The sequence below is a fragment of the Lutra lutra genome, chromosome 9, assembly GCF_902655055.1.
Source record: "Lutra lutra chromosome 9, mLutLut1.2, whole genome shotgun sequence".
NCBI lineage: Eukaryota > Metazoa > Chordata > Mammalia > Carnivora > Mustelidae > Lutra > Lutra lutra.
This window is the reverse complement of record NC_062286.1, coordinates 41,433,816-41,461,746: the sequence shown is the minus strand read 5'-3', so window position 1 is coordinate 41,461,746 and position 27,931 is coordinate 41,433,816. Positions and strand designations below refer to the sequence as shown.

At 40.5% G+C, this 27,931-nt stretch overlaps 1 protein-coding gene across 2 annotated transcripts in view; it reads left to right on the top strand.

Annotated features, from left to right (window-relative positions):
- The window catches only part of DNAH6 (dynein axonemal heavy chain 6), a 229,344-nt gene that overhangs the window by 100,411 nt on the left and 101,002 nt on the right, over positions 1-27,931 (top strand). For both annotated transcript variants that reach the window (XM_047745429.1, XM_047745428.1), the window contains exons 36-46: positions 3,210-3,392; positions 3,944-4,087; positions 7,962-8,183; positions 9,024-9,171; positions 11,033-11,190; positions 12,641-12,772; positions 15,637-15,808; positions 16,937-17,083; positions 17,650-17,723; positions 19,152-19,306; positions 24,422-24,653. In XM_047745429.1, coding sequence (XP_047601385.1) covers positions 3,210-3,392; positions 3,944-4,087; positions 7,962-8,183; positions 9,024-9,171; positions 11,033-11,190; positions 12,641-12,772; positions 15,637-15,808; positions 16,937-17,083; positions 17,650-17,723; positions 19,152-19,306; positions 24,422-24,653 — 1,767 coding nt within the window. The remainder of the gene's footprint in view (positions 1-3,209; positions 3,393-3,943; positions 4,088-7,961; positions 8,184-9,023; positions 9,172-11,032; positions 11,191-12,640; positions 12,773-15,636; positions 15,809-16,936; positions 17,084-17,649; positions 17,724-19,151; positions 19,307-24,421; positions 24,654-27,931) is intronic.

Genomic DNA, 27,931 nt, shown 5'->3' with positions numbered 1-27,931 from the left:
AACAGCTAGAACGGGTTGGGCCATTAAAAAAGACTTTGCAGATGGCTTGGGATAATGAGAAGGAATCACAATGAAGAACATTTTAATCCAGGCACTGTCATTGTTTTTAGATTGTAAGAGCCACTAACATCTCTGAGAGAAAAGAAAATGAGTTTCCCTCCCACCCAATCTTAGGTTTCTGACCCAAGATGTCTTCTAATCTCAGAGGAGACATCCCAAATTATTATATGGAACTACTCAGGTCTATATCACCTTCTGTACCCTCTCCATTCTAAAATAGAAGTCCTCTTTCTTTGAAGTGTTGTGCCCCCGTCCCAGCCCCCATTCCAGAGAGCCATCTTCTTTCTGCCTCTCCCCCTGCAAAGATGAAACAGAAAACAATTGTTTTTTTCATTCTTAGGCATCAACATTGGAACAATAATATGTTCTAGTTTCAGAGCACATTATAAAAGAAAATAAGCCTCAGAATCGAGAACTCATCATGACTATAAGATTTTAAACCTTCGCAAATTTACTTTTCTTTTAAATCAAAAGGCTATATTACTTACGGCACTTTTAGGTTTATAGAAAAGCTTAATGGGAAGTACAGAGCATTATCATACACTCCTTCCCCTCCAAACATAGTTTTTCCTACTAACATCCCCCATTTATGGTATATTTGTTAAAAGTGATTTGTTCAAATTGACGAAACATTAGTGACACATTACTATTAACCAAAGAGCATAGTTTACGTTAGGGTTCACTCTCTCTGTTACACAATTCTGTGAGTTATGACAAATGTGTAATGTCATGTGTCCACCCTTACAGTATCATACATAATCGTTTCACTGACTTAAAATCTGTGCTACTCATCCATCCATACCCCTCCCAACCCTTGGCAACCGCTGATCTTTTTACTGTCTCTATAGTTTTGTCCTTTCCAAATGTCAAGTAATCGGAATCATACAGTATGTAGCTTTTTCAAATTGGCTTCTTCACTTAATAATATGTTTTTAAGTTTCCTTCATGTCTTTCTGTGGCTTGATAGCTCATTTCTTTCTGGTTCTGAGTAATATTCCATTGTATGGATTTACCAAGCTTATCCATTCACCCGCTGAAGGCTATCTTGATTGCTTCCAGGTTTTGGCATTTATGAAGAAAGCTCCTATAAACATCTGTGAGCAGGTTTTTGTGTAGACTTAAGTTTTCAGTTCATTTAGGTAAAATATCTAGGAGTGTGATTGCTGGATCATATGGTAAAAAAAAAATTTTAAGACTTTATTTATTTGTCAGAGAGAGTGACAGAGTGAGAGAGAGCATGTGCACAAGCAGGGAGAGGAACAGGGGGAGCTGCAGAGGCAGAGCGAGAAGCAGTCTCCCCACTGAGCACAGAGCCCTGTTGCGAGACTCAATCCCACAACCCTGGGATCATGCCCTGAACTTAAGGCAGACGCTTAACCACCTGAGCCACCCAGCTGTCTCCGTATGGTAAAATTTTATTTAGCTTTCTAAGAAACTGCCTGTTTGTCTTCCAAAGTGCTGTACCATTCTGCACTCCCACCAGCGATGAATGAGAAATCTTGCTGCACATCCTTACCAGCATTTGGTGATGTTGGTGTTTTAGCTTTTCGCCATTCAAATAGATATGTCTCCTTGTTTTAATGTGCATTTCTCTAATGTGTGATCATGAGTGTCTTTTCATATGCTTATTTGTCATCGTTTATCTCCTTTGGTGAGGTGCCTGCTCAATCTTGCTCCATTTTTATTGGGCTGTTTACTCTTTTTGAGCTTTACAAGTTCTTTGCAATTTTTTGGATACAAGTTCTTTGTCAGGTAAAAATTTTCCCCCAGCCCGGCTTTTCATTCTCTTAACAGCCTTTCACTGAACACAAGTTTTTAATTTTAACAAAGTCCAACTTACCAGATTCTCTTTCATGGATTGAGCTTTTGGCATTATATCTGAAACCCATTTCCAAACTTAAGGTCATCTAGATTTTTATCTGTTATCTTCTAGAAGTTTTATAGTTTTGCTTTTCACATTTATGTCTGTGATCCACTTTGAGTTAACTTTTGTGAAAGGTGTAATATCAGTGGCTACATTCATGTTTTTTTATATATGGATGTCCAGTTGTTCCAACACCATTTACTGAAAACACCATCCTGGCATGCCTGGGTGACTCAGTTGGTTAAGCATCTGCCTTCAGCTCAGGTCATGATCCCAGGGTCCTGGGATCGGGCCCCATGTGGGACTCCCTGCTCAGCAGAGAGCCTGCTTCTCTCTCTCCCTCTGCCTGCCGCTCTGCCTCTCTCTCTCTCCATCAAATAAATAAAAGTCTTTAAAAAGGAAGGAAAGAAGGAAGGAAACATCATCCCTTCTTCAGTGGATTCCCTTTGTTCCTGTGTGATAGATGGTTGACTACATTTGTATGGGTCTATCTCTGGGTTCTCTATTCTGTTCCATTTATCTATGAGTCTGTTCTTTTGCCCTTATCACACTGTCTTGATTACTGTAGCTTTTTAGTAATTCTTAAAGTCAGATATCGTCACTCTTCCAACTTTGTTCTTCAACAATGTGCTATTTTGGGTATTTCAACTATCCATATAAACTTTATAATCAGTTTGCTGATATACACAAAATAGCCTGCTTGTTGTGATTCAGACTATAGTGAATCTATAGATCAAGTTAGGAAGTGTTGACATCTTAACAATATTGGATCCCCCATCCATACACATTGAATATCTTTCTGTTTACTTCGGTCATCTCTATCTTCTTTCATCAGAGTCTTGTAGTTTTCCTTACTTTGCCCTTGTACGTATTTTGTTGGATTTACACCTAAGTATTTAATTTTTTGTGCTAATATAAATGGTGTTATATTTTCCATATCAAATTCCAATTATCCATTGCAAGTATATAGGAACTGACTTCTGTATCTTGACCTTGCATCCTGTAACATTGCTGTAAGTGCTTATTAGTTCCAGGTCAAGTCTTTGGCATTTTCACAATATAGGACACTGTCTGCTACCACTACCCAGAATCTCCTCATATGTTTCTTCCAAACCACAGATTTTTAAAAATTTCAATTTGTTTCATATCTTGTGATGTTTTTACCCTTTAATCTAAAAGTCACAGACTATATTGTAATACACAGATTTAAACTAATTCATTTCTAAATTTAATTGCATATTTCATCTGGTCTTACTGAAATATTATTTGTTTGTATGATTTTCAGTTGAATGAGGACACCCAAGAGTATATACTGAATCTTTTCCAACGTTATGTTGATGATGGTTTACATTTTATCAATAAAAAATGTGGCCAAGCAATCCCACAAGTGGACATCAGCAAAGTTACTACACTCTGCTGCTTATTGGAGTCTTTGATACTTGGGAAGGATGGAGTTAATTTGACAATGGTATGAAAGGTTTTTCTCCTTGCTATAAAGCTAGGAAAATGAGATTGTTGTATAGATGCTTTGTAAATAGATAACTAAATTTTCTATAAAATGATCATTTGATTTTCAAGTTAATTTTTTAAAGGAGTAATGATTGTAAATAGATTCATAGAATCTCAAAATTGGAAGGAATGTCAGAGAACCTATAGTTTACTCTTGTACTCAATGTTTAAATTCCCTATAGTCTGCAACACATTCTGCAACACATTCCCAGTATGTTTCTGGCTAGCAGCTGCTTAAATATAACTTCATGCAGGTGTAAACAAAGTGATAATAGTCCACTAAAAGACAACCTTGAGCTTTTTTCTACATATCCCTTGCCATTCATTATCTTGTACTTGTATAAAACATTGCTCTGTGGACTACTGAGTCAACTCTAAGAAACATATACCATGCCCTTTTTAAAATGCATGTGTCTCAACAAAAGAAAACAATCTTCAGGCTTTGCAATTTAAGGATTCTTGTTATATTAACAAATAAAATACTAAAACTCTTTCTCTTTGTTTTTTCAGGAACAAACAAAACTGAATACAATGCTATGTCAGACTTTTGTATTCTGTTATTTATGGTCTTTGGGTGGTAATCTAACTGAAAACTACTGGGATTCTTTTGATACATTTATTAGAACACAATTCGATGATAATCCTGATGCCAGGGTAAGAACTAAATAAGTTTCATTTTAACATAATATATCTGAATCATTAAAATTAAATTTCAAGACTAAAACTTTGAAAGACTTAGTTCTACAACAAATAAAAATCCTTCATTAAAAGAATTTATTAAATTATTCACTTTTTAAAACCACAGAGAGCACTTATTGTATTAAAATTTTTCATAATCCTCCCCCAGCCATACGAAGAAAGTAAGGTATAAAAGAATATTAAAACTCCCTACCATAGGGGCACCTGGGTGGCTCAGTGGGTTAAGCTTCTGCCTTCAGCTCAGGTCATGAACCCAGGGTCCTGGGATCAAGCCCAGCATCGAGCCCCGCATCGAGCCCCGCATCGAGCCCCGGCATCGGCATCGGGCACTCTGCTCAGCAGGGAGCCTGCTTCCCCCTGTCTCTCTGCCTGCCTCTCTGCCTACTTGTGATCTCTTTCTCTCTGTCAAATAAATAAAAAATTTTTTAAAAACCTTCCTACCATAAACAAATATTGAATTCTAGTTAGTACATTTCTTTTTCACAGTGTTATGGTTTGACAATTCAGAATTTACTTTCTATACTTTCTAAGATTGAGCAAATGAATAAATATGTTGAGGATAATGTCAACCAGGTTTCTCACTGTTAGAAAAAGGATTTACAAATGTGGAAGGGGAGATATTAGAAGGCACCTGTGTTCTTTCATTGGAATTGGAAGTCTTGGTTCTCATAGATCAAAAAATGTATATACATATATGGAAATTAATACATATATTCATACATACATTAATTTCCTAGTTCTGTGTGCTGATAAGAACTAGAAGAAGACAACTCAGGAGCAATGAACATACCTAGTATGCTCATTTCTAAATACTGTTCTCCGTGAAAGGGAACCAAAGCTCTGTAATGACATAGCTGGAGTAAGACAGGGGAAAGTACAAAATGAGCCTAGAACATCTTCTTATGGCAGGTAGCAAAGAAGTGCTCCAAGAATGATCACACATCTCAAAGGAACACAGGAGCCAGTTTGAGGGACTCCCATTGACCAAATCTAGACAGATTTGAGCATCAAAATAAATAATAATAGTATGGAATTAAAAGCCTTTGCATGAAATAAAAATCTATGAGTTGATATTCAGAACAAAAATATACCTGAATAAATAAATAAATGGGGGAGAAGGAAGAGCTCTTTCTTTTCTTTTTAATATTATTTATATATTTATAGATATATTTATTTATAGTAACATATAATGTATTATTTGTTTCAGGGGTACAGGTCTGTGATTCATCAGTTTTACACAATTCACAGCACTCATCATAGCACATACCCTCCCTAGTGTCCATCACCCAGCCACCCTATCCCTCCCTCCCCACCCCCCAGCAACCCTCAGTTTGTTTCCTGAGATTAAGAGTCTCTTATGGTTTGTCTCACAGAAGAATACCATTTAATCTACATAGAAGAAATGATGGAGTTAGAAAGTCATTACTTTGCAGCCATCATAGTAATAATTGATTTAGGCAAGAATTATCAATGGATGCTAAAAATTGTGGAAGAAGGCTAGATGACAGACAATATTTACATAGTTTCAAAGTATCTCCTACAAATTATTGATTAATTGCAGAGAGAAAAATAGTATTGTTAGAGTAAAGAAACCTTGCAGACACTACTTTAAGAAATCAATTTAACATCATCAGCATTAGGAGTGCCTAACCAGTGCCTCCTGATACAGAGTGCTGAGAAGGACACAACCTCACTTGTGAAGTATTCCTTTCAAACATGCATGCCCTGAATTTAATTATGGGAATACCCCTGGAATACCCAAGTTGAGGAGCATTCTATAAAATAAGCTGGCCTATATTCTCCAAAATGTCTGTCATGGGAGACAGAGAAAGCTGAGGAACTTTTTCAAATGAAGAGGCTTAAGAGGTATAACTGAATACAATGGACTATCCTGTGTTGGATCCAAGACTAGGGAAAATATAGCTGTAAGTGGCGTTATTAAAAACACTGACAATATTTGGATTTGGAATGTAAATTAGGTAATAACATATCACCATTCAACTTTCTGATTTTGATCACTTTAATGTGACTATATAAGAAAATATCCTTGTTCCTTAGGAAATACACAGTTATTTAGAGTAAGGTGGAATAGTGTATACAATTAACTCTGATAGAGTAGGAAGAGCAATAATAAAGCAAAGGGGGCAAAATGTAAACAATCAATCTAGGTAAAGAATATATGGAGTTCTTTGCACTGTTGTTTTAAGTTTTAAACTATATAAAAGTAAAAAGTTACCAAAAGAAGAAAAAAATTCCCTAAGAATCTGAGCTCTGTGGATTAGGACCTTCTAGTAGATATGAGACCTTTCTGAATCCCCAAGATGATGGTATCATAATTGGACAGGATGGGCTGGGTTTTTTTTTGTTTTTTTTTTTTTTTTAAAGACTTTATTTATTTATTTGAGAGAGAGGCAGTGAGAGAGAGCATGAGCGAGGAGAAGGTCAGAGGGAGAAGCAGACTCCCCACGGAGCTGGGAGCCCGATGCGGGACTCGATCCCGGGACTGCGGGATCATGACCTGAGCCGAAGGCAGTTGTCCAACCAACTGAGCCACCCAGGCATCCCATCGGGATGGGCTGTTTTAAGGACAGTTGGGAATATGAGACAGACAGATCCCTCTTGGGGAGCCTGCTTTTCCCTTTCCCTCTGCCTGCCACCCCCACCCCCACTTGTGGTTTCTCTCTCTTTCTCTGTCAAATAAGTAAATAGAATTTAAAAAAATTTTTTAGGGGCGCCTGGGTGGCTCAGTGGGTTAAAGCCTCTGCCTTCAGCTCAGGTCATGATCCCAGAGTCTTGGGATCAAGCCTCATATCAGGCTCTCTGCTCAGCAGGGGGCCTGCTTCCCCACCCCCTCTCTGCCTGCCTCTCTGCCTACTTGTGATCTCTGTCTGTCAAATAAAATCTTTTTTTAAAAATGTTTTAAAAAGAAAAGAAAAAGTGAAGCTTTTCATAACCTGGCCCCTGTACTCCCAGATTCATCTCTCACTGTACATACTGCTCCTGTATTTCCAGTATGCTTGGCACTTCCCATGTCTTCAGCCTTCTTTTCACCCTCCTTCCCCATCCCATTTCTTCATTGCCCATAGCACTCCTGCTTGTCCTTTAAGTCTGAACTGTTGTGTCACCACCCTTTGGAAGCTTTCCTGAATCTCCAGCCATCACCATAAAACTCTCTGGCAAGTAGAAAGGAGTCATCCTGCCTTTGTAAATGTACTAACTCCACTGGAATCTTAATTCTCTGTAATATTAACTGATATGCTTCTGTTTCCCCATATGAATTTCAAGGTCACTGAAGGCAGAGACTGGGTCTCAAATTCAGCATTTGCCTCTACCACCAAGCACAGTAGCTGGAAAGGAGTAAGCCCCTGAATGTTGACTTGAATTGAAAATGCTTTACAATTCTAATCTAACGTGTCTTTTTTTTCTTCAAAGATTTTATTTATTTGAGAAAGAGAGAGAGTACAAGCCAGGGGAGGGGCAGAGAGACAGGCAGACTCCCTGCTGAGCGAGGAGCCCAGTGCGGGGATCAGTCCCAGGACCCTGAGTTCAGGACACAAGCCGAAGTCAGACACTTAGCTGACTGAGTCAAACAGGCGCCTCCTAATATAAGGTTTTAAGATAATATATCAGGGGTTTTGTGCATTGTATTGCATGGTTATGTTTAAAGTATTAGACTCTGATACCTAAGAAAAGAAAGAAACAAAGAAAAAAGAAAAAGAAAAAAGAAACCCAAATACGTTCATATTCTACGACTGCCTTTGTTTATGTGTGAATTTCCCTATTGCTGCGTGGCAATCCAATGAAAGTGGTATTTGATTTTATACTTCAGCTTCCCAGTTCTGGTGATCTGTGGAGCATTCACTTGGACTTTGATACCAAACGGCTAGATCCCTGGGAACGAATCATACCCACCTTCAAGTACAGCCGAGATGTTCCTTTTTTTGAAATGCTCGTCCCCACAACTGACACAGTGCGCTTTGGGTATCTAATGGAAAAACTGCTGGCAGTCAGGCATTCGGTGCTGTTTACGGGAATAACTGGAGTTGGCAAGGTAGGAAACCTATCTGAAACAGGAAGGTCTGTCCCCAAATGAGGGCTTGGTGGACTTAGAGTTATAAGCCCCAGAAATAACACATTATTTTTCAGACAAAATTCTTTTGAATTCTGATCATTTTCCAGGAAGAATGTAACTATGCTGAATCTGTATTTATCTTGGGGATTACTCCAAAGTTTGCCAGTTTCTGAATAAATCCTTGGGGTCAAGACCACATAAATCAGAGGACTTGTGGACTAGCACGTTTTAGGTTTGGGGGCTTTTGGGGGCTTTTATGTCATATCCCTTGGGATTTCCGAGCCTGCCACCACACAGGATAAGGCGGGAATTGGTCAGAACAGTTTGTGTCCCCAGCAGACTGTTGATAAAGATCACTCCTGCCCATTTACTTCTACCCTACACAGCAATGGTGTTTGGAAAAAGTAGAGTATAGGGGGAAATGTTGATTGTTTGTCTGCTTGGCTTGGGGACAGTCCACATAAACAGAGATTCACACTGATCCTCTATATTATTTCAGTTTTTTTCCTTCTCTTTTTTTCCCCTCCAAGTTATTTTTAAAAGAAGTTTGGGTTCTTCTAGGACTCGTGCTACCAAATCAACTTGGATAGGAACAAAGCAAACTTAGCAAAACTTTTGCTAAGATATAGCTGGTTAGAATATCTCTTTGGCACTGATAAATATAATTAAATAGAGTCTCCAGGAAGAAGGTAGACATTTCGATCTAGCTTTAACCTATCTCCTTCATCCTGTCTCTTACTCTTTGTACTGGATTATTACTGATGTGGACAACTGAAAGATATACTGAATATATATATTAACATATTTTTAAATTTAAAGTCTGTCATTGCAAAAGGATTGTTGAATAGAATTCAGGAATCAGCTGGCTATGTTCCTGTTTATCTAAATTTTTCTGCTCAAACTTCATCTGCAAGAACACAAGAGATCATTGAGTCAAAACTGGAAAGGAAAAGAAAAAATATACTAGGTAAGAGTGAACATTTTTATTTGTCTCACCCAAATTATTTATCAAACCAATAATCACGAAAATACTTCATGTAATAAAATTACAAACGGGTACTTTCTCTGCTTAATTTACTTGAAGGGGATTCTGTGAGTGGCATTCTTTCCTGTGCTGTACATCCAGATATCTTACCGGTAGCACGCGGCAGTTCATTTGTCATCACCTACAACGTAGAACATCTTCAGTCTCTGCCTCTCTGTGGCTGCCCCTCTCCACACACGCTTTCAAGCCTGCATTGATTTCCCTTTATTTGAAACCAACCAACCAACAAACCACTTTATATCTGGTGCACTGAGTTATCCCAGTTCTGCAAGGAATTGGCTCGAAACTGTCTAGGTTTTTTCTTCAGTCAGTGCTTTCAGCCAGGCTTGTGGGATCTCCCTCATCATCCCATATTAACTGCTTAGATAAATAGCTTAAATTTCTGGTCCTTTGCAGCTATTTTGAGTCAGGTCTAATGTAAAGTTTCAACCCCAAACCCAATGTAAGGCTCCTCCTCTCTTCTGTCGTGGACCTGGTTTGTGGGTCACAGCCCTGGAGGTGGACCGGGGCTTGGGGTGCCCTTTGGCCCTTCCTGGCCCTCCCTGTAGGAGGCTCTGGTATGTCAGGATGGGAGGAGGGGAGGACAGGACAGTGTTCCCCCTAACTGGCATTATATGGGCTTCCACATGGATTGTCCCTGCTTCTCTTGCTAGTGCTGAATGTCGTCTGTGCTATCTGTGTGGCAGGCTTCCAGGAGCAGCTCCCTGAGGGACTCCCCAAAAAGCTGTGCACAGGTCAGGCATTGGCCTTCCCATTGGAAGCTTCCATAATGTTGGGAATCAGAGTCCCAGCCCTCACTCAGACCCACCCTCAGCCGCTTTAGTGCCTCCTCTCTATTACCTTTTCCCTACTCTGGTAGGCACAGGGCAGTGGATGTCTGTCTCTCTGGTGGGAGACCGATGTCTTTATGAATGATGCTCTTTGAGTCCCTCCCCACTCCTGTCCTGCTGCTTGGCTTCTGGAGGATGGAGTGGGGCACTGAGTTTGCCTTGGTTCCTTCATTGTTGGTAAGAGCTGGATGCCAGAGTGGGCATCTCTGCTTAGGCTGTTTTCTTTTCTCTGGCAATATTTTTTTTTTTTTTGACTAGTGTGTATATTGATGTTCTCTATGTTAAATATGACATTGTGAAGTTCTACCGTACTGGATTTCCCTTTGATGTGTTTCCCTTTGATGTGCTTTTCTTTGTTTGTTTGTTTTTTTAAGATTTTATTTATTTATTTGATGGACAGAGATCACAAGTTGGCAGAGAGGCAGGCAGAGGGAAGCAGGCTCCCCGCTGAGCAGAGAGCCCAATGCGTGGCTCGATCCCAGGACCCTGGGATCATGACCTGAGCCGAAGGCAGAGACTTTAACCCACTGAGCCACCCAGGCACCCCGTGTTCAGAATGCTTTTCAATATCCAGCCCTGTTTTCCTTGTGGCAGGTGGCATTTTTGTGAGGAAGCTTTTGGAGTACTTCTGTTTCCCGCTCTGAAAAGAAAATGACCTTCCTTACCCCATGCCAGGCCACACAGTTGGGGAGGACAGTGGCAGTGACTGGGATTGAGAAAGATCCAGACCTGACTGGAGAGCTGGCATCATCCTGCCCCTCTGGGAGTGAGGGTGGGGACCCACCTGACAGTGGGTGTCTCAGCCCCGTTCACCTCTCCCTGCTGGGGCCCTCCTCACTCAGAACTGAACGCATTTCAACCTACAGAGTGTTCAGAGTCCAAAGCCTTACCTGACCTTTGTCTTACATTTTCCAATGGCAAATCTTAATTCTTAAATTCATTTTATTCCCCAGGAGCCCCAGGAAATAAACGAGTTGTGATTTTTGTTGATGATTTAAACATGCCCAGACTGGATCGCTATGGCTCTCAGCCTCCAATTGAATTACTTCGGCAGTATCAAGATTTTGGTGGATTTTATGACAGAAACAAACTCTTTTGGAAAGACATACAGGTCACTTTAGGTTTTAAGTTACTTTGTGTGTTTAAATGTAAACAGTAAGAAAAGATGGGGCATTTGTTTGCTAGGGCTGCCATACAAAACACCATAGACTGGGTGACTCCAACAACAGAGATTTATTGTCTCCCAGTTGTAGAGGCCGGAAGTCTGAGATCAAGAGGTCAGCAGGGTTGCTTTCCTCTGAGGCTTCTCCCCCTGGCTTGCAGATGCCTGTCTTCTCCCTATGTCTTCTCATGATCTTCCCTCTGTATCTGTGTCCAAATGTCCTCTTCTTATAAAGACACCAGTCATACTGGACTAGAGCCCACCCTAATAACCTCATTTTTACTTAATTACCTCTTTAAAGACCCTATCTCCAAATATAGTCTCATTCTGAGATGCCGGGGCTTGGGCTTTCAGCATATGGTTGGGCATGGGTAGAGGAGGACACAATTCAGCCTCTAACCTATAGCCTTGGTGTTTTCTTATAGGTGAGTCAATGTAGTTAATTGATATTAAATTCTTGCCCTGCTTTATTTGGGAGATTCAGGAATAAGTGAGATAGGCGTATCTCCCCAAGGGGTGAGCTTCAGGGGGTAGACGAACACAGGTATTTATAATGCAGGGTGATGAGCAGGGAGAAACTGGAGGGAGGCAGGGTGGGTACTTCTTGAAGCTGAGAGAAGCCTTCCCAGAAGATGATGTTGGAGGAGGATTTTGTGATCAGAACATGGCAGAACAAGGGAAAAGAGCATTTTGCATCTCGAGGCAGGGAGCTTGGAACACCACAGTGCTATGGAATGTGGACACCAAAGTGGCAAGAGATGCAGAGGTCAGCCCAGGGGGCCATGGTGCCATGACAAGGAATGTGGATTCATAGATGCACAGCCTCTGGAAGAACTGTCATGGAAAGTTTCCCTTGGCCACGGGGGAGGAGTGGTCTAAGAGGAGGCAAGACCAGAGGCAATTACAATATCATGTAGGGTCAGTTGAAAATGTTATGACCAGAGGCTCATAGGAACCGAACTCTGTATTTCCCCCAGGAGCAGTGGTTCAGTGTGTGTTAACTCAGTGTGTTAACTATTTGTGTTAACAAATAACAAGAATCGACTATACTTAATATTTGTTGAACGAATATCTTCTAACCTCACGTACAAATTCTTAACCGGTTTTGAAGATTACATTCTTACATAGATATGTTTCCACCGAGAGATGCATTAGCTGAGTGACCTCGAGCAACTTAACTTCCCCGGGTCTTGATTTTTTTCATCTACAGAATGAGGGTAAGGGTAGTGATCTCCTGGGTGGCTGTGAGGATTAAGTCAGACAATGTGTAGGAAGACATAAGGTAATGCTGTCACATGGTAGGTCTTTGGAAAAGGGTTGGTTTGCGTCCCGCCACCGGTATGGGCAGCTGTCATCTCCTGCTTGGCTGGGTGACTCGCGTGGGTTTCTTCCCACCCAGGATGTCACGATCGTATCGGCATGTGCACCCCCAGGCGGGGGCCGCAACCCCGTGACTCCCCGCTTCATCCGCCACTTCAGCATGCTGTGCCTTCCCATGCCCTCAGAGCACAGCCTGAAGCAGATTTTCCAGGTGAGTGAGAATTTAAACCTCGGCAAGGGGCCAAAAGAAAACACGTCTGTTCCCAAATTCCCACAGCGAGAATAGGCTGTGGTGTTTCTGAGGAGCCCACCTGTGCCTTTTCTGAGCAGAAAGCAGGTAAACACAGGGGCATCTGCGCAGTAGCTGACCGGCGGCCGCATCACTGCCTCTGTGTTTGTGGTCCCAGAACTAGTTTCCAGAATGCAGAGACTGCCAAAGCCTTTGAAGAAGGTTGTATCGTGGGCCCCTGCCACTTAGCACTCAGCAGACCCCATCCCGCACCTGCCCCCCGCCTCTGTGCTCCTCTCATACTTGACCAGCTCCCCATACGCTGGCAAGCTCAAGTGCAGTGCACCTGACCTAGACTTCATCGCCTCCCTGCCACCACCACCTCCGACAAAAACAACCACCCATACTTCTTGCACCCCTACAAACTTCCCTAAGAGGCCATTTCCTCTGCCTTTAAGTGGGAAAAATAACCATACCTCCCCACAAGTGCTTAGCAGAAATGTTCAGTAAAAGGTGCAACGTTATTCTGAGTAGGATGTTGAGAGAACATGAAGCAGCACGACTAGAGCGAGCGCGCCATAACCAACCACAAAAGCTCATGGCGAAGATAGCGGGCTGAGCCTTGGGGGACAAGAACAGACAGGGAGGAACAGATCCTGGGAACAGAAGGCACACGGGCAAATGCAGTCACAGGGACGAGAAATAGTGATGTGGGCATACAGGTAGAACAAGACTTTTCACTGACTGGTCTAGAGAAGCTGACTTGGTGGGTAAATGACCGAGGAGCCAAAGAGGGGCAGTGACACATTCATACATGTCTTAGCGTTTCCTTACTGAAAATGTATACACCAAAAATATGCATCACTGTACATTCTAAAGGTAAACTGAGCAGCACACAACAAATTCAATTGATAATGTTGTCATCAAATTAGATGTAATTTCTAATCAGAAAGGTATAACAGCGGTAATTGAAACCAACAATCAACTCCATGAACTACTCACAGCGTGCTCATGGCAAAGCGTCCTGCCCCCAGACTGTGGGAATTCTGGCTCTAGTGCGTAGTCTTAGTAGAAGCTTTTCAAAATTGTCAATTATGTCAGGTAAGCCAGACCTTTGAATAGAAGACCAAGCTGTGGTCCTTAGTAAACTCTGAAGAGTTTACTTCTAATGAAGTAATGCTAATTTTAATTTATGAATATCAGTTGAGTAGCCCTTAATTTCATTTCTTAAAGAGATATTTACTGACCATGTACTGGGTGCCAGACATTGGTATTACATTTTAAACAAAGAAGATACCACCCTTGTCCTCATGGGGCTTCTACCATGGAGACAGATAATAAACAGATAAATGAACTAATAACTATATATAAAAAACTGTATAATATGGTTTTATATATATAATTGTAAATACAAGTTTGTAATGGATGGAGAATAAACAGACTAGATTTTAATTTTTTATATAGTATATATATGTAATATGTATAGTAAAATTTTATTTTTTATATATGTATTTTTTATATATTTTTATTTTTTATATATTTTGGGATGCTCCTACCATATGGAGAATGAGAAACTCATATTGGGGGCCCAGGAGGGGGCAGCTCAAAAGATATTCCTTGTAAGCTGCTGAAACTAATGTTCAATGAGGAAGCTCATTGAAACAAATACTTGAGTCTATTTTAAAATCCTATATGAAAGCCCAAAATCTAAAGTCACAAGGACTGACTTACAAGCATTGATGTGCATTCTGGTGCCTTCCCATCACCATTGTGAAGGAAATTTACCTATTCAAAAATCTGTAACAACTGTCCCAAGCATCTGGAGGCAGCGAGCTAGCTAATAAATATGTACTTGGGGATGGTGGCAGGTTATATATGAGAAGATGAGAGAGCCATAAGAGACACTGACAGAAGGAGTCAGGGAAGGCCTAAGGAGATGACAGGTGACCTAAAACACAGGAGTGAAAAAGTGCCTGCCAGGAGAGAGCCCTAAGGAGGTGGGTGGGGTGGGATAGAGCTGTGCAAAGGCCCTGAGGAGAGGAAAGAGCCTGGGTGGTTCGGCCTGTGCAGCTGGGTCATAGTGAGCAGTGGGGAAGAGGGCAAAGTGAGGGGCTGGGCAAGTGAGTCTGGACTGACAGGAGAGGGCAGTGCCTGATCTTTCTGACTAAATTTAACTCAAGAGAGACAGGAGTGGAAATGGAGAGGCCAATAGGAGAAGGAAGGGCCGAAGAAGCCCAGATGAACGAGTCAGGGCTGGAATGGGGTGATGTCTGGGAACCAGAGAGATTCAAGACGTGCAGTTAAGCTTGACTGTGGGGACAGAGAATGGAAGGTGTCAAAGGAGACTTGCAAGTTCCTGATCTGAGTGTGGGGTAAGGCCCTATGCTGAGACCGGGAAGCTGAAGGGGGGCAGGTTGTAGTTACAAGTAAGTTGCACTTTAAACAGACGTGAGGTTGAAGTCTATGGACCTGTTGGTCATGGGCCCATAAATATCAAAGAGAGGCCCTCGACTCGCTTCCAGATGAGTTTGGGCACCCCACAATGATCCTCTGGACCTACGGGAAGCAGAAGTCTAAATTATATGGAGAGTAAGTGCAGTCAGTTCAATGGTCAGATACACATGCTTCTCAGGCATCACCAGACTATCTCAGAAGACAGGAGTAGCCCATCCTCGGGGACATATTCTGAAGTGAATTGCAGAGTCTTATCACCCATAAGTCCTTGCTTTGGCATTTGGCTTTCTAATTACTAGAAAAAGCATCATCAGATCTGGAGTATTTGAAAGATGATAAATTTTTGGTGTTAAGAACAATCTAACCCTCTCACACTATGTTCCTTGTTCTAGGCCATCTTAAATGGCTTCCTCAGTGACTTTCCACCAGCTGTAAAACAAACCTCATCAAACATTGTGGAAGCTGCAGTTGAGATTTATAACAGAATGAGTGTTGATCTTCTGCCAACCCCGGCCAAGTCCCATTATGTCTTTAACTTGAGGGATTTATCCAAATGTGTACAAGGTAATGTATGGAACCCTCATTCTCTGACCTGCACCCTCCCTTCATTTCCATTTGCCCCAATCTCTCAGGAGAATTATATGTATGAGTGTCTGTGCCCCACCTAGAAATCTCATTACTTGTTCCCTATTCAAGCCACCCTCTACCCCCACCCCGGCCTTGACAACGTCACAGCTGCCCTCAGACCATCAGCATCCTCTTCCATTTCTTTCTCCCAACTGATGACCTGTCTTTTCATTTTACCCCCCCAAAAAAAAAAAAGAAGAAAAATTGATCCAGAACTACCTCATCTTCCAATTATCCCAGACCACCTGCATCTGCCTCCCTCCTACTGCAGTGGCTGAGTTGTCCCTGCTCCAGTCACATGCCAGTACCCCCCTCTGACACATTAAGTGTCCCCCTCCTCTTCAGCCTATTCAAGGATTTTACTCTCATGTTGTAGGGTTCATTCTGTCTGCCATGCATACATACCTATTTGTAGAGTAAGTATTCTCCCTATCCCCCTCTGCACTGTGTTGTGAGAAGTGAAGGGTCCCCAGAGAAAATGAGCACTTCAAGGATTGCTTTACATCACTGCTTTTGTTGTAACTTGATATTATTTGAACTGCGTTTATAATTATAACTTATATTAATACAAAGGCTAATCAGAGTAATTTGGAATTTCTAAGCCAGAAGGACCAAGGGCATTTCGTGAGGACTGAACATTGGGAAAGAATGAGAGAGGGAATTGGTGTATTGAAAATAGTGTAAAGGTCAGGGGTGGGGGTGGGGGGGGACTTACTGGATGAATATATATGTATATTAAAGAGATCCAACACTCCTCACTTAACGTGTTGCAACCCAATATAATAATGAGATGAACATAGCCCGTACTCTGAAGTCTGACCACTTCATGTGTTCAGTGAAAAAAAAATCACAAAACAAGGAAAAGGGTTTTGTCAGATAATGTGTCCAGTTTTGCTTTCAGAAAGTGAGATCACCATTATTGTATGTGTGTACACCCACTAGGGAAGCTCCTACTTCTGGTAATGTGGGGATAAAGCTGGACTTCAGAGTTTTCTAGTTAATTAAACTGTTACTAGATATTTCACAAATGTAGAAGTTTCCTTTTTCCTCTTTCTTGAAAAACAGGTATCCTCCAGTGTGATCCGGGAACAATAAGAGAAGAAATACAGATATTTAGACTCTTTTGCCATGAATGCCAAAGAGTTTTCCATGACCGTTTGATTAATAATGAAGATAAACACTATTTCCATACTATTTTGACAGAAATGGCCAGTAAATATCAATCGTTATTTACCTTTTTATTTCCTTGGTGGGGGGCCTAGAAAAGCAATTTGATTTCTATAAGGAAAAATTAAAATGAACTTAGATAAGGTAAAGCAAAATGAATTTTAGTGTTCATGGGTAAAAGTTTTTTCTCTCCAATGATTCAAATATGTAGAAATATATGAAATATTAGGAAAATCATTTTATTAAAATTCAGAAAGAGTTAATATCTTAAATGCAGTATGGAATTTTAAGTAGAAATGGGAAAGTAGGAGAACCAGGATTTTGTCTGGTAAGAAGCCAGGGTATCTCTAAAGTACCTCTAATTTACTAAATATGTATTCAATATTTATTACTTAATAAAATGTTTATTAATATTAAACATTCTTAATCTCAAATCAAGGAGATTATCAACCAAACTAAAATGGTGTGGTATCAACATGGCTTTCTCTCAACTTTCATTTACTAGTTAAGCCTTCTAAGTAAAGTAACAGCTGATACTATTCTGTGTATCTTATTAAAATACTGCATTCGAGCTTATCATATATGACAAATTGGTTTTGTTTTTTGAATAGACAAACATTTTGGAATTGCAATTGGCCTGGAATATTTTTTGACTAAACCCATCATCTTTGGAGACTTTATTAAGGTAAGTATATACTGTTGAATTGACCTGACTACATTTGAAGATAAATAAAGCACTTACTATTTTACAGTTCAATTTCATATTCAACAAGAATTTTGTATTTGTAAATATTAAAGATCTAGACAGGAGTCAGCAAACTATGGCCCAGAGGCCAACTGTCCCGTTTTTGGAAATAAAATTCTGTGGGAACACAGTCACTCTCATTGGATTGTGTACCCTTCTTTCCTGTGGTTGCTTCTGCATGACAAGACAGAGTGGAGTAGTAGCGACAAAGACAGTCTGACCTGCAAAGCCTCAAGTTCTTATTTTCTGGCCCGTCAGAGAAACAGATTGCTGACTCCTGCTCTAGTCACATTCGTTTTGGTAATAGTTTGAATCAGAGACCCACCAGGTTTTTTATTGGAAAGGGAGCACAGAGGATTAGTTTCTTAATGCAGGGCTGCCAGTCCCTTTACAGTATTCCGTGCGCTCTACAGCCTGTGCTCACATGCTTCCAGCAGCTCAGTAGGTAGCCGTGCTGCCCTCCTGGGCTACATCTGTTCTGTTCACCCTAAATCCCCAGCTTCCTGCACAGAGCTAGGGTATCTTTCAGTCAGAGCTGGTTAAAAGGACAGACTTGTCTTTATATTGTGTGTATACAATTACAGTCACCCTGGTAATCCCTGACAAATAAAAAAGATAAATAATTTATGCAGTATATCTATTTAAATGTTATTAAAAACAAAGTGCAAAGTTTGTTTCCAGGTAGTGATTACATTTCCCATGTGTTTCCACTGATATGATCATCAAATGGGGGAATAAAGCAAAGGGAAAGAACACTTGGACCCTTCTTGCCTTATTTTGGTCAGTGGCTCCAAATGGAAATGCCTCCAGGGCAGTTGCTACGGCAAAGAAAAGACCTCATGACAGGTCCACACAGGACCTCACGTAGGAACTCAGTTCCTTCTGTTTACCCCAAATCTCATTCTCCCTGATTTATCTAATCAGATGACTGCTATGTAAAAACTACATGTAGTTCCAGCATGATTGTTTATAAACAGAGCAGTCTGGCATACATCATTTTCAGCCCATTTAGCTTCTCCGATGTCAGCGGCCTGAGAGCAAAAGTACAAAACCAAAGTAAGGTATAGCGAGAAAAACTGGAAACCTATTTCTGAGCTTGTGTGTGAATTTTATAGCAAAATTCATTGAAATTCCTATGTACTATTTGAACTTAAATGAAATGGATTTTCAGTTATCCATGAAAATCTGAGTTTCTTAGTCCCATTTCCTTGGTTTGAAAGCCTTGCATATAAATATATAAAATATGCATGCAACTGATTACATGGTAACACGGATAAATAATGTTCCCTCCTAAGGTTACGAATATTGTGTATGTTCCTGTATTGTAATTGATCTAACTTGGTCCCTCTCCCATAAATCATCTTATAGTTTGGAGCAGATAAGAGTGATCGGATTTATGATGACATGCCTGATATGGAGAAAATCGCAAATGTTCTAGAAGACTATCTTGATGATTATAATCTTATAAATCCCAAAGAAGTAAAGTTGGTGTTCTTCCAGGATGCTATAGAACATGTTTCAAGGTATAGTAGTATAACATGCCCAATAATGCATCGATCTAATTTCTTTTGTATTAAAAGGTAAGAGTTAAGTCGTGCAAAAGTCTTTAAATAGATTGCTAGATGGACAATGGTCTATTAGCAAATCTTGCTATAATGTAAAAGTTATTTTATATATGTGTGTGTGTGTGTGTATATACATATATGTGTATATATACACACATGTATATAAAAAAGTTATTTTATATATGTGTGTAAGTATATATACATATATGTGTATATATACACACCTGTATGTGTGTGTATGTATCTATATCTATAGATAGATTTTTTCTTGTTAAGAAAGAGGAAGAGAGAGAGAGAGCAGGATAGGAAAGGGTAGAGGGAGAAAGAGAATCTTAAGCAGGCTGCACGCCCAGTGTGGAGCCCAAAGTGGGGCTTGAGCTCAGGACCCCGAGATCATGACCTGAGCCAAAAATCAAGAATCCAACGCTTAACCAACTGAGCCACTCAGGTGCCTGCTTTATATATTTTGAAATATACATTTATAGGGGCGCCTGGGTGGCTCAGTGGGTTAAGCCGCTGCCTTCGGCTCAGGTCATGATCTCAGGGTCCTGGGATCGAGCCCCGCATTCGGGCTCTCTGCTCAGCAGGGAGCCTGCTTCCTCCTCTCTCTCTGCCTGCCTCTCTGCCTGCTTGTGATCTCTCTCTGTCAAATAAATAAATAAAATCTTTAAAAAAAAAAAAAAGAAATATACATTTATATATTTTTAATATAAGTGTCATGAACTTTCTATGAAGTCCAAGGGTTATTTTTGTTACATATTAATAGGTTGTTTTTGTTTGTTTTCGATGCCCTGTCTCATTACCAAAAAAAGGATCTAAGGTAGTTTACAGAGATACATGTATAGTACAAGTCTGCTTACATGCACGCCTCAAGAAAGAAGGGGCTCAAAATTATAACAAAATGAGTGACATCCAAGGATTGTAGATTCCATCTGCTTGGATTCCATCCATAAAAGTTTCCTTTGAGAGACATCCCTGACAAATAGGTATCCTGCCTGAATATCTGCAGTCCTTGGGGCATACACCACTTTATTTTTTTCAAATTTTAATTCCAATATAATTAACATACAGAGTTGTATAAGTTTCGGGTGTACAGTACAGTGATTCAACAATTCTGTACAGTACTCAGTGCTCATCATGACAAGTGCCCTCTTTGCCACCCATCCCCTGCCCCTCTGGTAACCATCAGTTTGTTCTCCACAGTTAAGTCTGTTTTGTTTTTTTTTTTTTTAATTTTTAATTTTTTAAATTTCTTTTCAGTGTACCAGAATTCATTGTTTATGCACCACACCCAGTGCTCCATGCAATACGTGCCCTCCATAATACCCACCACCAGGCTCACCCACCTTCCCACCCCCCCGCCCCTTCAAAACCCTCAGATTGTTTTTCAGAGTCCATAGTCTTTCATGGTTCATCTCCCCTTCCGATTTCCCTCAACTCTCTTCTCCTCTCCATTTCCCCATGTCCTCCATGTTATTTCTTATGCTCCACAAATAAGTGAATCCGTATGATAATTGACTCTGTCTGCTTGACTTATTTCACTCAGCATAATCTCTTCCAGTCCCGTCCATGTTGATACAAAAGTTGGGTATATTCATCCTTTCTGATGGAGGCATAATACTCCATAGTGTATATGGACCACATCTTCCTTACCCATTCGTCCGTTGAAGGGCATCTTGGTTCTTTCCACAGTTTGGCGACAGTGGCCATTGCTGCTATGAACATTGGGGTACAGATGGCGCTTCTTTTCACTACCTCAGTATCTTTGGGGTAAATACCCAGTAGTGCAATTGCAGGGTCATAGGGAAGCTCTATTTTTAATTTCTTAAGGAATCTCCATACTGTTTTCCAAAGTGGCTGTACCAACTTGCATTCCCACCAAGAGTGTAAGAGGGTTCCCCTTTCTCCACATCCTCTCCAACACAGGTTGCTTACTGTCTTATTAATTTTGGCCATTCTAACTGGTGTAAGGTAGTATCTTAATGTGGTTTTGATTTGGATCTCCCTGATGGCTAGTGATGATGAACATTTTTTCATGTGTCCGTTAGCCATTTGTATGTCTTCATTGGAGAAGTGTCTGTTCATGTCTTCTGCCCATTTTTTGACATGATTATCTGTTTTGTGTGTGTTGAGTTTGAGAAGTTCTTTATATATCCTGGATATCAGTCCTTTGTCTGTACTGTCATTTGCAAATATCTTCTCTCATTCCATGGGTTGCCTCTTTGTTTTGTTGACTGTTTCCTTTGCTGGGGAGTCTGTTTTTTTTTTGTCTCCTTTTTCCCCCTTTGCTCAACTTGTTTTGTTTCTTAAATTCCACATATGAGGGAAATCATAAGATGCACCACTTTTTAAAGTGCATCTGTATACTGTTGGACAATTCCAGGTATTAAAATGACACTGCAAGAATGATGTCAGATCTGCTCCCTGTAACATCTGATATCTGTCCCATCCCGTGAAGCAGTGACAGTAACAGTACTCAGCATAAACATAAAACCATGATGTGGAGTATCTCCTTTAACAGTGATAATGCCTCTCTGTACCTCAATATCCTCATCTCTCTACAAATAAGGCTCAGAGAATGTTCCAGCAGCCATATTCAGCGACTGTGACACTTGGTAGCTTTACGAGTTCATGATCTCACAGTTCCCAGTGGTTCTGTCTTGGAGTCTTAGTGCAGTTAAAGTCAGACAGCAGCTGGAGCGCCTGGTGCACCTCTGCCTCGGTGCGCACTGCCCAGGTCCTTCCAGCACAGCAGCGGCATGTCCGGGCTTCTCCCATGGCTCCAGGCTCCTGAGCCTGTGCACTGAGAGCCATGGTAGAAGCCAAATGACCTCTCACAACTGAACCTAGGAAGTCACCTAGCATCACTTCTACCACACTCCATTAATCAGAGGAGTGACACCAGCCCGTCCTGTTCACAAGGGGTCAGAGACTCTATCTCCTGATAGGATTAAAGAGCTAGTAGGACTAGAAATAGTACTGCAGCCATTTTTGGACAGGACGGTGTACTACAGAGAGAGTTGGTAAATTGTCCGAAGTCCCCTAGCTAGTGAGTCACAGGCAGAGAATCGCATCCAGCCCTTTGACTCTAACTCAGCTGCAAGTGCTGCAACCCAAAATGGATCCACTTTTTGCGTTACAGCTCTCCAAATATTTGACAATCATGACCAGGCTCTTTTCAGCTTTGTGTTCTCCATGCAGAATTAACCCAGATCTTCCACTGTTGCCTCTTAGGGATTATTTTCAGCCTCAATATACGAAGCACTTGATAATTTCTCCATGTTCCACTTAAAGTGGGACACCCAGACTTGAGCAATCCACAGTGTGAAGTGTGTGCGAGGACAGATATCCATGGTCTGCTAACACAGCGAGACTGTAATGACTTTGTTTTTTTCCCCTGTCAACTACATTTTAGTGTTGCATCATGTTACGTTTGGCTGTTAAATCCTAGGACTTCTTTTTCTATAAACCATAAGCAATCAGGTCTTTTACCTTTCCTATACTCCTGCTGTTTAATTAACTCTAATTCGGAAATTTATTTTTGTCAGCACTCCAGTGCAATACGGTAGTTTGTCCCTGGGTTGTCGAGATACCGTTTGCTCCTCATCTGTCCCCCCCGCCAGCACACTAACACCCTACCTCCTAGCAATGGTTATCCTGTAACTCACACAGGCCATATGCCAGCAAAGAAAAAAATAAAGGCAGTACTCAGTTTGAGAAACTTCCTGGAGAATAGACCAGACCATAGGCAAAGTCAGCTTAATTTTATTTATAATCTTTCTAATTTTTGTGAAAGAAAATCACCAGGCTATGCAAGGGATTGCTTAAAATATTACAGGTGGAAATTAATAGCCATTTGTAGAATGGAGGAGATTTGATTTTCAGATACACAAAGGGCAGCCATGTGAATAATGACGTAGACATCTTTTTCTAAAGAGGATCAGTAGTCAGGAATTAGAGTAAACAAATCTCTGCTTGTAAGAGTTTTTACATACCTACTGCTGCATAGCAATGAAAAGGGCTTCATTATGAGCATGAGTTATAGAACAGTTACTAAACATTCAGTAATTTAGCAGATAGTACATTTCCATTTGTTGGTGACATTTTAGACTTTTTTTTTTTAATAGGGTAAGTGGCTAAAAGCCTTCTCAACTCAGAAAAAAAATTTGTTTTTACTGTAGAGCCTGTGTTTTCAAAAGGCAATTTGCTCCAGGCTGTTTCTACTCATTACATACGCCCAAAGTTGTCACCGTACTTCCAGGATGGTAAAACAGATCTCTATGAAAATCTAAGGCACTAATTAGGACAGCCATCTCTTGCCAGTAGAGAAAATGTAACCTTGAAGGATTTCTAAAGGAGGGAGTCTTCCATCTGTGGATATGTAAGTTGACAGAAAGAAGAACACTGGAGGCAGAATGGACAAGTTATTTGTTTCCAATAATCTAAGATGAAAATAATCAAATTACTATGATATACATGAAACAAGGAAAGGGTAACCTATAAAGTGCAAGATTTTTATAATAGTCAATATTTCATCCCACAGTCAAACATGTGCACATTATGGAGTACAATAGCAAAACGTTATTACATATCCCTTTACCTCTCAATTTTATACCTACCTGGGTGAAGAGAAACGAACAATGATCTGACGTGTCTTCTGTCTAATGCACTGCATTAGAGACATAACAGTGGAAATGGTGCATAAATCATCTGTTTGCTTACTCTATGGGAGGTTGGCAAAGGATCCTAGGAAAGGAGCCAACAAACTTCTTTTATAAATGACCAGGTAATAAGCATTTTAGACTCTGCAGTCTAAGCTCAGTTCTGCCATTGAAACACAAAAGCAGGGCGCCTGGGTGGTTCAGTCAGTTAAGGGTCTGCCTTTGACTCTGGTCATGATCCCATGGTCCTGCGATCGAGTGCCGCATCAGGCTCCCTACTCAGTGAGGAGTCTGCTTCTCCCTCTCCCTCTATTCCACCTTCCCTTGTTCTCTTTCTCTCTCTCTCTCCCTAATAAATAAAATCTTTTAAAAAAAGAAACATAAAGGTCTTCCTCTACTTTGCTGCCTGCAGGATTGCCCGCATGATCCGTCAGGAAAGAGGCAACGCCCTGCTCGTTGGAGTAGGAGGCACAGGAAAGCAGTCTCTCACAAGACTCGCAGCTCACATATGTGGTTACAAATGTTTGCAAATTGAACTTAGCCGGGGATATAATTACGACAGTTTTCACGAGGACCTGAGGAAGTTGTACAGACTGGCTGGTATAGATGACAAGAATATGGTATTTCTCTTCACAGACACGCAGGTAATGTTTAAATAGCTAAAGTACAAGTGTCATGATCCTGAGTGGGCTCTGAATGGTGTGTATGCTGTAGTTCAAGGAACTGTTCCCTCGGATATTAGGTGTCTTTGACCTTGTAAAAGACTTTTATACTACAGTTTCACTATTTTACCAACTCTGTGTTACCCTTTAAATTCTGAGTAAGTAAATATGGTCAAAGATTAAGGGGATGAGAGAGGTTTGAACTTTTCTTTGAGAAGGACATAGATAATAGAAAGTAATGTATTATTTCTATAGCAGTAAATATGAGGAAGTTATTCCCTAACTGAAATTAATTAGGGAAATATGCCTTACACAAGTAAAGGAAAATAACAATGGCTGTTTTAAGGTTAAATTAACTTTAAAATTAAAAAAGGATTACATGATTACATCTATGTCTACCGGAATCAATTTAACTGATCTCGAGTTTGTTCTAAAGAAGAAAATTTTCTACATTGACTATACTGGGCATTTTAACATTAGGGAAAATTAACCTTTATAGAAATTGGGCAAGGAATAAAAAAGTGATCTGATGCATAAATATTTTAAATTATTTGAAATTAAGTACCAGCGTAAAATGGGAAAATTTTTTTAATATCTGTGACATACAGGGAATTTATATCTGAATATAAAATATTTTTGACAGGGGTGCCTGCTCAGTTGGTTAAGCAACTGCCTTCCACTCAGGTCATGATCCTAGAGTCCCAGAATCTAGTCCCACATCAGGCTCCCTGCTCAGCGGGGTATCTGCTTCTTCCTCTGACCTCTCCCCTCTCATGCTCTCTCCTCTCATTCTATCTCTCAAATAAATAGATAAAATCTTTGAAAAAAACTTTTTTTGACAAATGAGAAAGGACCCATAGCCTAATGTATATGCACCACCAGCTCTGGCCACCAGCAGCAATTGAGTGGAGAGTAAAGCAAGCAGAAACGATTATCCACAGAGCAAAGCCAGTGGCCCCATTCAGAATGGACACTTGGGGTACAGGTTGGCTTGAGTCAAGACCACCAAGAGAGAGCCTTTCTGGCCTTGGAGCCAGTTCTCCTGTTCTACCCTGGCAGAGAAACTAATTTGTGACTCCCGTCATTGCTGAACACAGGTTTTAGCTCATGTGACCAGGGAACCTAACCAGAATACACAACAAGCTGTGTAGCCCATCTGATAGCCCTGCTCCCTGTCTGCAAAGACAAACCAGTAGCTTCATCTGGCCAGAGAATTCAGTGCGTAGCCTTGCTCGATTTAGGTCCCCAAACAATGAGCCATGCAGGCCTTGGGTCCCACTCCTCTGCTCCACCAGAATAGGGAAGCTAATTCATAGCCTTATCTCCTACTGAGTATAGTACCCAGTCCCAGCCATCTAGGAAGCCAGACCGGAGAATCTAGGCAACCACACAGCCCACCCTACAGCCTTGCTTGGGGAGAGAACCAAGTGAGCAGTCCTATCCAACTGTTCTCAGACAGCAGCACTCCACCCCCAACCTTAGAGCTTGGGCAGTGGCCTCAACCCCCCAAAAGACCCTGACAGCAAATCCCATCTGCTTAAGGATTGCTGACATGTCCAGAAACCCAAACCAAGCAGACTGGTGAAGAACCATATCTCTGCCACAGCGAACCTGTGAAGTCTGGAGGAGGAGACCGCTTACTCAAATGTGCAGACACCAGTGGAAGGAATCAAAGATCATGAAAAATCAGGGAAGCATGACACCCACCAAAGAAAATGAACAAAGCCCCAATAACTGACCCTAAATAAATGGAAATCTATGAATTGTCAAAGAATTCAGAATAATCCTCTTAAAGAAACTTAGTGAACTCTAAGAACACACAGACAGCTAAACAAAATTGGAAAAACAATGGATGAACAGAGTAAGAAGCTCAACAAAGAAAAGGAAGTCATTAAAACACATTAAAAACATTAAAAAACAAACAAACAAACAAACCAAACAAACCCTAAGCTGAAATATACAATGACTGAACTGAAAAATTCAATGGAGACCTTCAAAAGCAGACTGGATCATGCAGAAGACAGAATCAGTCACGTAAGAGAGAGGACATTTGAAATTACCCAGTGAAAGGAGCAAAAAGAAAGAAGAATGAAAACCCTACAGACCTTATACGACAAAACAAAAAGAAACAGTATCTGAATTATGAGAATTCCAGAAGAAGAAAAAGAAAAAGGAACCAAAAATATATTTAAAGCAATAATGGCTGTAAACCTTCCAAATCTGGAGAGAGAAAAGGACATCCAGATCTATGAGGCTCAAATAGGTTGAAGCTGAATGGGGCTACACTGAGACATGTTATAATTAAATATATAAAGAACTCATGCAACTCAATAGCAAAAAAAAAAAAAAAGTTCAGCTTAAAAAAATGGGCAGAGGATCTAAATAGTTTTCCAAAGAAGACATGCACATGACCAACAGGTACATGAAAAAATACTCAACATCAATAATCATCAGGGAAATGTAAATCAAAACCACAATGAGGGATTACCTCACACAATTATATGCCAACAAATTGGATAACTGGAAGAAATAAATAAAATCCTAGAAACAGAAAGCCTACTGTGGCTATCATCAAAAAGACAAGGGACAGCAAGCATTGGCAAGCATGTGGAAAAACAGGATCCATGTGGACTGTTGGTGGGAATGTAGATTGGTGCAGCCACTATGGAAAACATTATGGAGGTTACTCCAACACTTAAAAGTAGAACTACCATATGATTCAGCAATCTCACTTCTGGATCTAGATCCAAAGGAAATGAAAACAGGATCTCAAAGATATGTCTGAACTCCCATGTTTATTGCAGCATTATTCATAACAGTCAAAATATGAAACAACCTAAGTGTCCATCAATAGATGAATCGATAGAGAAGATATGGCATGTACACATATACACATACATACATATATATAAGTATATGCACATATACACATAATAGAGTATCATTCAGCCCTGAGAAAGAAGGAAATCCTATTTACACAACATGGATGAACCTTGAGGACATTATGCTAAAAAAATAGTCAACAGAGATGTCACCTATATGTGTCACATATATGTAGTCACCTATATGTAGATCTAAAAGAAGCCAAACTCATGGAAACAGGGGTTGAAGGTTGGGGAAAATGGTGAGATGTTGGTCAAAGGGTACAAACTTCCAGTTATAAGATGAATAAAGTTCTAAGGATCTAATCTATAGCATGGTGACTGTAGTTAACATCACTATATTATATCCTTTAATTTTACAAAGAGAGTAAATCTAAA